This window comes from Hyla sarda, chromosome 3 (assembly GCF_029499605.1).
Source record: "Hyla sarda isolate aHylSar1 chromosome 3, aHylSar1.hap1, whole genome shotgun sequence".
Taxonomy (NCBI): Eukaryota; Metazoa; Chordata; class Amphibia; order Anura; family Hylidae; genus Hyla; species Hyla sarda.
In genome coordinates, this window is record NC_079191.1 from 91,637,710 (window position 1) to 91,651,218 (window position 13,509).

The window sequence follows — 13,509 nt, forward strand, 5'->3', positions numbered from 1 at the left end:
TTGTTTTGGATTTTGTGGGGGTCCCCATGATCAGATACTTATCCCCTTTACCTAACCAGAGTACTCATTTAACAAAAATTTCCTGGAGCGCTGGCCGTGTTATTATACCGTGATCCATTCATGTGGGGGTAACATTTTTCTCCATTTTCTTAAAGAGGTACTCCGGGGGAATTTTATTTTATTTTTTTAAATCAACTGGTGCCAGAAAGTTAAACAGATTTGTAAATTACTTCTATTAGAAAAAATCTTTACCCTTCAAGTACTTTTTAGCAGCTGTATGCTTCAGAGGAAATTCTTTTCTTTTGGAGTTTCTTTTATCTCTTGTCTACAGTGCTCTCTGCTGACACCTTATGCCTGTATCAGGAACTGTCCAGAGCAGGAGAAAATCCCCATAGCAAACCTATGCTGCTCTGGACAGTTCCTGACACAGACAGAGGTGTCAGCAGAGAGCACTGTGGACAAAACAAAAAAGAAATTCAAAAAGAAAATAATTTCCTCTGTAGCATACAGCTGCTAAAAAGTACTGGAAGGGTAAAAAATGTTTTAATAGAAGTACTATACAAATCTGTTTAACTTTCTGGCACCAGTTCAATAAAAAAAAAAAAGTTTTCATCCGGAGTTCCACTTTAATCTATGTGGATCCCCACAAACTGACCTCAACTGATCAGCTTGTTATTCCCTATCCTGTGAGCAGGGAATAACTTTTAAAGGGGTACTCCGGTGGAAAACATTATTATTATTTTTTTTTAAATCAAGTGGTGTCAGGAACTGTCCAGAGCAGAAGCAAATCCCCATAACAAAGCTATCCTACTCTGGACAGTTCCTGAGACAGACAGAGGTGTCAGCAGAGAGCACTGTGGACAGACAGAAAAGAAATTCAAAAAGAAAAGAACTTCCTCTATATAGCAGTTGATAAGTATTGGAAGGATTAAGATTTTTTTTTTAATAGACGTAATTTACAAATCGAATATTCAAACGAAAGAAATGTCTCCACCATGATACCTGCTTGACACTGCACTTTTGTTCACTGCAACTACGAAAATAAAGACATGAAGCTACGACCTTGGTGAGTGCCGTCTGACATTTCCTTCTTTTGAATATTGGATTTATCTCATCCTCTCTGGACTGAGCACCCCTCGATCAGCGCGCTGTTGTCTCCATTTCACCTGTACTCAGTTACACTATTCCCGACTATCAGCAGTGTCGGTTCTTTTTCTCTTCACTACTAATTTACAAATCTGTTTAACTTTCTGGCACCAGTTGATTTCAAAAAGTTTTTTTTTTCCACCAGAGTACCCCTTTAAAGATTGGAACACCTCTTTAATCATAGTAAATCATCTTATTTGGCATATTCATCACTCCAAGGCCTCATACACATTGCTGTGCGGTAACACACACATGCTCTAATGCATCTTTACAATACTCTGTGGATGCCGTATGTACAGGACTATTCTTCACAATGTTCATACAGTCAGCATCCAATGGAGATTGCTAATAATTACAGGTCTCTGTAGAGAATTAGAGGCATATAGTGCACTTCAATGCATGTCTAATTATAGGGCACTACAAAATAGAGCTGTAATATAAGCATGTACATAAAGTCTAAATGGGAAATTTTTCTTGAAGTGTAGACTAAATGCCACGAGACTAGAGCCAAAAAGCTTAGTGTCACATACATAAGAAATATTAAAGGGGTACTCCGGTGAAAACCTTTTTTCTTTTAAATCAACTGGTGGCAGAAAGTTAAACATATTTGTATATTACTTCTATTAAAAAATCTTAATCCTTCCAGTACTTATTAGCTGCTGAATGCTACAGAGGAAATTCCTTTCTTTTTGGAACACTGATGACATCACGAGCACAGTGCTCTCTGCTGACATCTCTGTCCATTTTAGAAACCATGCATAGCAGATGTATGCTAAGGGCAGCATGGTGGCTCAGTGGTTAGCACTGCTGCCTTTCAGTGCTGGGGACTTGGGTTCAAATCCCACTAAGGACAACAATAAATAAAGTGTTATTATTATAATAACGTCAGCAGAGAGAACTGTGCTCGTGATGTCATCAGAGAGCATTTCAAAAAGAAAAGTATTCAGCAGCTAATAAGTACAGGAAGGATTAAGATTTTTTAATAGAAGTAATTTACAAATATGTTTAACTTTCTGCCAACAGTTGATTTAAAAGAAAAAAGGTTTTAACCGGAGTACCCCTTTAAGGGGGAAACTTATAAAACTTGTATGTCAGTTTTCTGGAAACAAAAAGTCGCACACTTTTGTACCAACCCCCTATTTTGCCCCCAAAAATTGCAACTTTCATGGTCCTCGCTACTTTTAAGAAAGATTGACTGAATTTACCATAAAAAGGAGGGGGGGGGGGGGCTGTGCCTGTTAGTTTAACTAAAACTAAGGGCCCTTTTACACGGCTGCTATAAAATCACCTGTTTACACATTGTCATGTGTGGCCGGTGAGTGATCATTTATATGGTCACACAAAAAGAACTGTAGCTCCAGTGTGTAGCTTTTACTCCAGCTCACTTAGATGACAGAAGTCCTAGATTTGTCCCCCATTCTTGTAATTTGTGGTGGTCCAAACGATGGACATGTCATGAACAGAAAACCCCCTTGAAAGTGGTTGTGAAGATTTCCATGAATGTCACCCAATTATTTGAAAGCTATATGTATTTTTCGAGGATATATTATGGTAAAATTGTATTACATTCCCCTCATGTATTGTAATCAAGGTGTCTTCGGGCTAAAAGCTCCTATGCGCCTCTGCTATCAAAGCTGTGAGGCAGCTTTATTATTCCCATCTAATTTCTAGACACTATCCATTTGTGGTGAGGGGTGGGATCCAGGGCAGATGGAATTACCCTAGGGTCAGATGGCATTAACCCCTTGTATTCGTGACGCCAGGGCGTGGTTTATCCTCAATACCACCTGAAGGTATACCGCTGGATCCTGGGCTAGGCACGGGGGTAATAAAGACTCCAACGCCAAGTTACGGACAACGGTAGCTTTACTGAGTGACAGATGGTAAAGTCTATACAGCGTAGTGTGAGGTGACCAGTGACTTCAGAGGTGACCAGTGATTTCAGAGACCTTAAGGGCTTGCTGAGACTTGACTGAATTGTGACTGACAAGACTGTGACTGTGGCTTACTTGCAGGTTTGTTGCTTGTGGCTGCAGACTGGACTTGAGGCCTCCTATGACTCTGGACACACACTTAGGCACGACTTGACTGGACCTCAGCAAAGACTAAGAGAGTGTGCAGAGGCTCCACCCAGGGCTTATATGGGGGAGGCTCTGGTGGGGTCCCATTGGTCACCCCTAGGTCACCTGATCACTGATATCTCCTGGGTAATAATCGCATGACAAATCACATGGTAAATAGTCTTAAAGGTATAACACTCTTACATATATAACATAGGGATTATATACAATTACAATAAACAGATGCAGGGGGTGGGGGCCAGGGGACACTGCGGGAGGCTGCCTGACAGGGCAGCAAGGGTACGGGGTAACACCTCCCATACTGGGCCACCACACATTTTTCAGAGAGAATCATGCTGTTTTGGCGCACTTATCTATCTTTTTATACCGACTATTGGTTAGCTTTCACCAATTTTTCCCTAATATTTTTAAGACAAATTTGGATGCAATTTGGTCACATTCAGGCCACACCCTTCCTATGACGCTGCACCTCTTTCTCTTTAAGCCACTTCCCCTTGTTGCATGAATTGCACACAGTGCAACTGTTTCCAAAACAAGACATGTCATCAAAAAAGTACTTAGTGTATTGTTTATGTTTAAAGACCTTTTGATGATATTTTGTTTTCTAATTTTCCATTACACACTATTTCGTTACACTATTCTCTTATTAAAATAATCCTGCATTCTTGCAGTTTCCATTCTGTCCACTAGGCCTTATAATAAGCTGAGACTTCCTGCTCTATACAGATTGCTCTCCAGTAGCCTCCCCCTTAACCTCACAGACAGTATTACAATGAAAGGGGGAAACTAGTATATAGATAAGATGTAATCCGGTCATTCACAATAGGTGATTGCCACAGTTTCCATCTCTCCCTCCCTGCACAAGTCACAGAGCATGCCTAGAAAGCTCTCCCATAGAAGTCAATAGGGTCCCCTCCAGTCTATTTCATACTATGTCAATGAGGCTGTTGTGAAGTTTATCTCTTAATGCTGTCTTTTAATAAATAATGTCCATACAAAATGACCTAGCTCTTGTTATTAGTCAATCTGTATCTATGGGTCCATCGATAGCCCTACCGACACAGGGTCTATGCTTTCCGAGGGGCAGCACAATGCTTCTTTGCCCATGTCTGGATGAAATGTATTTATTCTAATTTACTTCCCAAAACTCAAATGGCACAAAATCTACATTTCATGTCTAAATTCCTATTCCTAGCCGCTTGTGGGACAAAAGGTCTCCGTGTCTCACAAGTGTCCGCCATGTCAGCTTTAATCGCCTTAATTACATTTTTTCTCAAGTGCACACCAGGCATTTTATTTGTGCCCCAAGCCTCAGACTGACTGAGATTTTTAGTTCACTCGTCTTCGCCGCTGCCGCCATAGTCTTAAGCAAATGTCTCCATGTTTAGTGAGGAGCTTCTCCTTTTTCAAAAACACTTTTTACACCCTACTCCAGTGTTTTCCAAACAGTGTGTCTCCAGCTGCTGGGAGTCCGGGTATGTTGGGAGTTACAGTTTTGCAACAGCTGGAGGAACGCTGTTTTGGAACGCACAGCCCTACACAACCTTAGCGCTTTCAAAAATGCTACCAAACGAAGCAAGAATTACAGAAATAAAATTTCACATTAAAACAAGTCTGTAATAATATATAATAATAATAAAAAATATAATAATAATAATAATATATTAATATTATATTACATATCGTACTATTCTTCACCTATTTTATTATTACAGACAGTTGCCTAAATAGCAATTCCTTTATATACAATTTGTTATTTTGTTATTTGACATCTGGCTGCAGCCATTTGAACCCAGGAACAAACCCAATGCTGCCATTTACTGCAGCCTGCAAAGCACTGCCATTTACTGCAGCCAACAAAGCACTGCCATTTACTGCAGCCTACAAAGCACTGCCATTTACTGCAGCCTACAAAGCACTGCCATTTACTGCAGCCTACAAAGCACTGCCATTTACTGCAGCCTACTAAGCACTGCCATTTACTGCAGCCTACTAAGCACTGCCATTTACTGCAGCCTACAAAGCCCTGCCATATACTGCAGCCTACAAAGCACTGCCATTTACTGCAGCCTACAAAGCACTGCCATTTACTGCAGCCCTACAAAGCACTGCCATTTACTGCAGCCCTACAAAGCACTGCCATTTACTGCAGCCTACAAAGCACTGCCATTTACTGCAGCCTACAAAGCACTGCCATTTACTGCAGCCTACAAAGCACTGCCATTTACTGCAGCCTACAAAGCACTGCCATTTACTGCAGCCTACAAAGCACTGCCATTTACTGCAGCCTACTAAGCACTGCCATTTACTGCAGCCTACTAAGCACTGCCATTTACTGCAGCCTACAAAGCCCTGCCATATACTGCAGCCTACAAAGCACTGCCATTTACTGCAGCCTACAAAGCACTGCCATTTACTGCAGCCTACAAAGCACTGCCATTTACTGCAGCCTACAAAGCACTGCCATTTACTGCAGCCTACAAAGCACTGCCATTTACTGCAGCCTACAAAGCACTGCCATTTACTGCAGCCTACAAAGCACTTATGAATGTTCAGGACTATGGTTGGGAGAACTACTAAAAAGCAGTGTTTTTTAAACTGTGTGCCTCCAGCTGTTGCAACACTATAACTCCCAGCATGCTCGGACAGCCTCCGGCTGTCCGGGCTTGCTGGGAGTTGTAGTTTTGCAACAGCTGGAGGCACACGGTTTGGAAAACACTGTGCTAAAGGCTAGCCATATGTGTGATGGCTAGTTTAGCAATTCCCTATCAGCTCATGTAATGCATGTAAAACATAATGGGAGTTAAAATAAGGAACCTAAAGTTATAGTTATATATACATGCTTTAATAGTAGTTCAATTATATAAATAATATTATATATATATATATATATATATATATATATATATAATTCTCAGCATTATAAAATAAATAAATAAATATATATATATATATATATATATATATATATATATATATATAATGTCTTATAATGATGAAAATTTAGTCAAGGCTCGAGGCCATAACACTGACTATAGAACTGCGTGATACTGTCACATTGCACTTGCTGCTAAACCCGAGAGACTCTAACAATAACTATGCAGAATAGAAAGGAACTGTTACTTTGTGCACGCAAACACTTGTTCACTCCTTTTCGCCTTAATATTAGGGGAACTGATGGAGAAAAGCTAAATCCTGTCCATATAACATTATACTGATGACTACTACTGTAACCTCAATAGTCCAGGGAATATTCATAGCATTTAGTGCCTTTTTTCACGTAATTTCTGCGCCAAATGTGCCTAAAATGTGGCATACATTATTAGCGCCAAATTTTCAGACAGTTTATGATTTTAACTTTGCTTGCACCATGCGTGCCACTTTTGTAAATTAAGGGGCGTGGTCTCTGTAAATGGATGGGGCTTAAAGAGTGCAAAAAAAAAAAGTGATAAATGCGCAAAAAAATGATTGGTATTAACTAATCCAGATTATATGTGGTGCAGACATAGAGTAGACAGTGTAAAATGTTCAAACGGAGCCTGAGCCATTGTTAAAAATCTGGTGCAAGTTTTTTTTTTTTTTTAAATATCTCTCCCAAAATGTCATGGCAGCTTCATGTTATAGAGCAGAATGAGCTGAGCAGATTGATATATAGTTTTGTAGGGGGAAAATTTTTTTAGACTCAGTCCTATGCTCAAGAGTCCAGTGGGTGGTCTTATCAGCAATTGACATCCTTCTCTGTTTGAACTTACATACAAACATAGCTGTCGGTCACAGATAAGGTCCGCCCACTGGACTCCTAAGGCTAAAAAGAGCAAGCATATACATAACAAAAATACAAGTTCTACTGAATTTTTTTTATTACAAAAACTACATATCAATCTGCTCAGCTCCTCTTGCTCTATAGCCTGATACCAGCAGATCAGACTACATTTTCAACATGACAGGTTCCCTTTAGGCAACTACAAAAATGATACATTTTGCATTACACATGAGACTTAATAGGCAGAAAAAAAGTTATTTACATAATTGAAAAAAAAAAAAAAGGTTTATTATAAAGAATTGATTTTGGAAGCAGCACAAATACATTCCAAAATGACTAGGAATCTACTTATATAGTGCAAATAATAATATTACTCTATCTATGACAGTGTTTTTCAACCAGGGTACCTCCAGGTGTTGCAAAACTGCAACTCCCAGTATACTGATGCAAAACTACAACTCCCAGCATGCCCGGACAGCCTTCGGCTGTCTGGGCATGCTGGGAGTTGTAGTTTTGCAACAGCTGGAGGCGTCCTGGTTGGGAAACACTCATCTATACTCTGAGTCCATTGCCGTAAGTGCTGGTTGTAACATGTAAAGTTCCCTAAGAAGCAGGCAAAAGTCTTCCCCCAGAGATATAATCTTGTACAAATCTGGAAACTTTAAAAAAAAGAAATATATATATATATATATATATATATATATATATATATTTAGGATGGTCACATCCCTGGCATCTAGTCTGTTCTGACGCCTACATTATTCTATACCGCCATACCATGGTACGCAGCACTATATGTTCAATTTCGTATAAGTAAAATTTCTGACACCTGTTAACAGGTGCCTATTGTGCAATATACCTATCTATATATGTATTAATCGTACGATGCCCTAGTCTATGCCCTGCCAACATACCCAGATAGATATAGAAGGAATTCTCCTTACCAGAAGCAGACTGCAGGCTTTCCAGGCTCCAGTATCTGGACAGCAGCCCTCTCATGCCAGCACCACCCCAACCCAGGCAGCTACTGCTATCCGAATCAGAGCCAGAGGAAAGCCCAGAGCTCCCACCACTACTGTATGGGTTCATTGGGTCGCTGGGAGTCCTCATCCGGACACACAGGCTACAACAGGAGCCTCTTGTTGCTTCTTACAGGCTCTTGTACCTGGCAGTGCTGGCTCAATGCTGAGCAGCCTGGCTTCCCTTGCAGAATGCAACCTGACATCATAGGGGGCCTCTAGGGGGGCTCTTGCAAGCACAAGATTCATCCCACTCCCTAGTTATCCCCGGCTTAGTCACATACGGGTCTCTTAGCAACTGCTACTAATATCAAGGACTTGGAAGGGTTGAACTTTGAGAACATACATGCGAATATATTCTTTTCAATGGAATCCTCTTTTAATGGTCTATTCACACGCGCAGATTTGATGCACAGGATTTTCTGCTGAAGATCTCAATGTAAACTGAATGACTAAGCACAGCTTCAAATCCTGCGCATCAAATCTGCTCATCAAATCTGCGCAGAATACTGTACATGTGAATAGACCCTTAGAAGACCCAGTAGGGTTCCCTTCCTGCGTCCCATTGATGGAACCAGCAGGGATGTCACAGGATTTGTCTTGTGATTCATCTAGTAAACTGACTGGGGGAGATTTATAGGATGGGACTAGAGATGAGCGAACTTACAGTAAATTCGATTCGTCACAAACTTCTCGGCTCGGCAGTTGATGACTTATCCTGCGTAAATTAGTTCAGCCTTCAGATGCTCCGGTGGGCTGGAAAAGGTGGATACATTCCTAGGAAAGAGTCTCCTAGGAATGTATCCACCTTTTCCAGCCCACCGGAGCATCTGAAGGCTGAACTCATTTACGCAGGATAAGTCATCAACTGCCGAGCCGAGAAGTTCGTGATGAATCAAATTTACTGTAAGTTCGCTCATCTCTAGATGGGACCCCACTGACAAATCGATTACAGTCTCATTATTTTATGTTTATTGACTCACCAAGCGCTTGTTCATACTTTTCGTTTTGTTTTTTTTGTCGTCAAAACTAGGATAAATCTGGAGTTTTTGGTGCAGTTTTTCTTTAAAGAGGTACTCTAGTGGAAAACTTTTAAAAATCAACTGGTGCCAGAAAGTTAAACAGATTTGTGAATTACTTCTGTTAAAAAAAAACCTTAATCCTTCCAGTACTTATCAGCTGCTGTATGCTCCACAGGAAGTTCTTTTCTTTCTGTCTGATCACAGTGCTCTCTGTTGACACCTGGCCGTGTAAGGAACTGTCCAGAACTGGAGAGGTTTGCTATGGGGAGTTGCTCCTACTCTGGACAGTTGCTGACATGGACAGAGAAAGCAGAAAGCACTATGGTCAGACAGAAAAGAAATCCAAAAAGAAAAGAACTTCCTGTAGAGCATGCAGCAGCTGACAAGTACTGGAAGGATTAAAGGGTACCTCTCATCAAATAAACTTTTGATATATTTTAGATTAATAAATGTTGATTAACTTTCCAATAGCATGTTAATGAAAAATATGCTTCTTTCTATTGTATTTTTCCCGATCAGTCCTGTCAGCAAGCATTTCTGACTCATGCTGGAGTCCTAGACACTCAGAGCTGCCAGCCTGCTTTGTTCACAGCTAAACAGGCTGTGAACAAAGCAGGCTGGCAGCTCTGAGTGTTCTCCTTTGTGAACAAAGCAGACTGGCAGCTCTGAGTGTTCTCCTTTGTGAACAAAGCAGACTGGCAGCTCGTAGTGTTTAGGACTCCAGCATGAGTCTGAAATGCTTGCTGCCAGGACTAGTAGGGAGACCCCTAGTGGTCATTTCTTCAAAGTGGAAAATTAAATAGAAAGAAGCATATTTTTTAATAACATGCAATTGTAAAGTTATTCTGCACACATTAATCTATAATATATCTAAAGTTTTTTTTGATGAGAGGTACCCTTTAAGATTTTTTAATAGAAGTAATTTACAAATCTGTTTAACTTTCTGACACCAGTTGATAAAAAAAATTGTTTTCCACTGGAGTACCCCTTTACGTGAAGCAGATTCAGTATTTAGGCCTTATTCTGGAGTTCGTTTTGATCAGGATTTTTAGCTAAAAGAGCAGAACCGTCACAGAAATTTTTTTTTTTATTATGGACAAAGGGGAGATCAAAACCTGAGGAGAGGAAAAGTTGACCAGTTGCCCATAGCAACCAATCAGATCACTTCTTTTATTTTTCAGAAGCCTTCTTAAGAATGAAAGAATCAATTTGATTGGTTGCTATGGGCAACTGTTCAACTTTTCCTCTACACAAGTTTTAATAAATGTCCCCCAAAAATCTCGAGCGGACTAATTCAGCACGTACATTTCCAGTCCCTATAGCCGGCAATGCATTCCACTCGGTATTCCACTGACATAATGAACATGTAAATTTTTCTGACAGGTGAATATCAGAGGCGGAAAACTCCATTAGGCTAGAATTCCACTGAGGTTTTCATGCAAAAATGCCGATAAAAACGCCCATTTTGCCGCAAGGCGTTTTTTTCTGTGAAAAAACGCTGTGGCCAGTTGTTAGCTGCATTTTTCATTTTGGTGTTTTTTTTAATCCTTTGGGCATTTTTCAGCTCTTTTGGGCTCAGAGGCTGGTTTTCAAAACCGTCCTCAAATTCAGAGTATGGAGTTTCTTTGGGGAAAATCTTGGCTTATTCCTCCCATAGAAGTCCATGGGAGTGAAAAAATACCAAGAAGAATGCCATGTGGGTTTTAATTTTGGCATTTTGTCAGGCGGTTTTTATTCTTTTTTTGGACTTTAGCGATCCAAAAAAAAGCGATAAGTGATGGAGATTGTTAAAGGGAACCATTAAAAAAAAGAAAAAATAAATACAGTAGTTATGAAAAAAATTGTATTTAACAAAATTTTTATTTTTTAGAACAAAATTTTTATAAATTTTTAAACAGGGATCAATTTATATGGGCGGGCAGAGAATTAAAAATCTAGTCGGCAATATAAAAAATGTAGAAAGGGGCCATGTAATTATAAAAATAACATATTTTTTATATTTAATTTTGTAAAACGTTTTATTAGTAATGTATTTTAATTATGTGTTTAATAAAATGTGTGTTTTTGAACTTTTTTTATTTTTTTATTTTATTTTTTAGGTAGTACTACAACTCCCAGCATGGAACAGACTGTTCCATGATGGAAGTAGTAGTACCTGTACTAATAGACAGATCGCAGCTGGTGTCACTTCTGTCACCCACTGCGATCCTCTGGTATAAGCTACAGATGTGGGCAGCACGCCGCACTTCTCCGCTCCACTGCCCGTCACTATATTCCGCTGTGATGTGAGGTTCTCTTCACTTCACAGATTCATATATCCCACTGAGAGCTGTGATTGGCTGGATGGTGTTGGCCAATCACAGCTCTTAGCAGCATATACGAATCTGTGATGTGAAGAGAACCTCACATCACAGCGGAATATAGTGCAGACAGGGGACCAGTGCGGCTGCTGTCCATTTCTATAGCTTATACCGAAGGGTCGCAGCGGGTGTCAGGAGTGACACCCGCTGTGATCTGACCTTAACTGCAGGTACTACTACTCCCAACATGGAATACACTCTGCTCCATGCTGGGAGCTGTAGTACCTGCATTAATAGACAGATCTCAATGGTTGTCAGAAGTGACACCCGGGCCATCTGTCTATTAGAACAGATACTACAGCAACCAGCATGGAGCAGAGTGTGCTCCATGTTGGGAACAGTAGTACCTGCAGTAAGGGACAGATCACAGCAAGTGCCACTCCTGACACCTGTTGCAATAGTCCTGATGTGAATTTCGGGACTCAGCTGTGCTCACGGCTACAGAGCCTGGGCCGAAAACATCACACTGCCGCTCAGCCTATCTCCGGCCGAGGTGGGACTTCACTGCGGCCGGTGATTGGCTGAGTGCAGTATGACTCTCCGACCAGGAGGAGGCACCGGGGGAGCGACGAAAGGTATGTACCGCTTAATTTTTTTTTACTGCTGGCAGTATGACGGGCAATTTTCCCATCCTGGAGTACTCCTTTAAGAATTCTTTTTTTTTTTTTTGCTTCCTGAACATTTTTTAAGGTGTTTTTTTTCATACCCTTATATTTAAACTATTTAAACTTATTTTAAACCTTCTAAACTGAATTGAACATAAATTTGAACTGAATGTAATGTCAATTAACAGTCAAAATATTAATCTATGGATACAGAAGCAAACAGGTTTTTCTATCTGATCCTGAATATAATTGAAATGGATAAATAAAAATCGCACTATGCTTAAAGAGTACCTCTCATGATCTTGTAAAATTTTATAATCCTCCCAGTTCACTGCCCCCATCATGATAAACCCCCTGCCTTTATTTCTTTTATTTTTTAGATTTCTACCTTGAGATTGCTCTGTATTTTCTGCTCAGTCTCAAACTGGGAAGGGGCATTCCCCAGCAGGCATGACATCATCTGAAGCCATACAGGGGAGGACTTCCTCCCTCACTCTACTACACACAGCCCAGAGCAGTTCAGTGTGAGATGAGCTATGATTGTATAGGACTGCACACACTCCTCAGCACTACAGACCGCATTTCCTGATTTTGGACTTCTGTCAGGCCAGCAGGAGTCCAAAGTCTGTGCAAGAGATGGGGGGAAATGTGCTCTGGACAAGTAGGGAGACACCTAGTGGCAGCTTTTTTAAACACAAATAAGACATAGAAAACTAAAAAAAATGTTTTAAACAAAGTACATTAGATTGTTTATTTACCATAAGTAGTGCAATAGCAACGATTAGTTTTAATGAGAGTGCCCATTAAATCTTGTTTTGAGGTACATTCACATGTACAGGATCTGCTGCATATTTTCTGCAGCTGATTTTGCTACCCATTGAAGTTAATAGGTAGCAAAATCAGCTGCACAAAACATGCAGCAAAAATATGCAGCAGATCCTGTACATGTGAATGCACCTTTATAGAGATGATAATTCTACGGTAGAATGTATTTGACAAAACAAAATAGGGGGTCTCTGCAGATTTATAGCATGGCTCCGCCATGTGCAGGAAGGCTCCACTCTTACCTTCAGTCCACTGAAGCCTCTACTTTTTCCTTGAGATAAAAATGTGAATTCATTTGTACAGTGTGAAAACAGTCCAAAGGCCTCATTCACTGGTGATAGCACCAAAATCCCCCAATACTGTAAATATTAAAGAGGCCAAAATGGTTGAGCGAGTGCTGTGACCTCTTTAAGCAGCTGGTCAGTGGGGGCAGCAGGATTCAGACCTCCTGAGGATAGGCCATCATTTTTTCAAGGAGGGTTAATTGGCTTACAAAATTAGTTTTTGGGCGAATTCACACATACAGTATCTTGGGCAGGATTTAAAGCTGCAGTTTTGATGCTGTGTTCAGTCAATTAGTTTACACTGAAATCTGCAGCTTCAAATCCTGCAAAGGATGCTGTACGTCTGAATATACCCTTAAAAAGTATTGTTGGTGCCTTGTTGTTCACATTTAAAAATTTTGGTA

The 13,509-nt window shown here is 40.3% G+C and overlaps 1 protein-coding gene and 1 long non-coding RNA gene across 9 annotated transcripts in view; one reads left to right on the plus strand and one right to left on the minus strand.

Annotated features, from left to right (window-relative positions):
- The window catches only part of ARHGEF4 (Rho guanine nucleotide exchange factor 4), a 212,776-nt gene that overhangs the window by 94,902 nt on the left and 104,365 nt on the right, over nucleotides 1-13,509 (minus strand). Inside the window, exon 1 of one of the 5 annotated variants that reach the window (XM_056564587.1) lies at nucleotides 7,935-8,231. The exons of the other annotated variants lie outside the window; for them this stretch is intronic. Coding sequence (XP_056420562.1) covers nucleotides 7,935-8,100 — 166 coding nt within the window. The 5' untranslated portion in view covers nucleotides 8,101-8,231. Of the gene's footprint in view, nucleotides 1-7,934; nucleotides 8,232-13,509 lie in introns of those variants that run through there. 5 annotated transcript variants of the gene reach the window in all.
- LOC130361515 (uncharacterized) overlaps nucleotides 1-13,509 on the plus strand; it is a 124,732-nt gene that overhangs the window by 33,219 nt on the left and 78,004 nt on the right. The gene's annotated exons all lie outside the window — the stretch shown is intronic.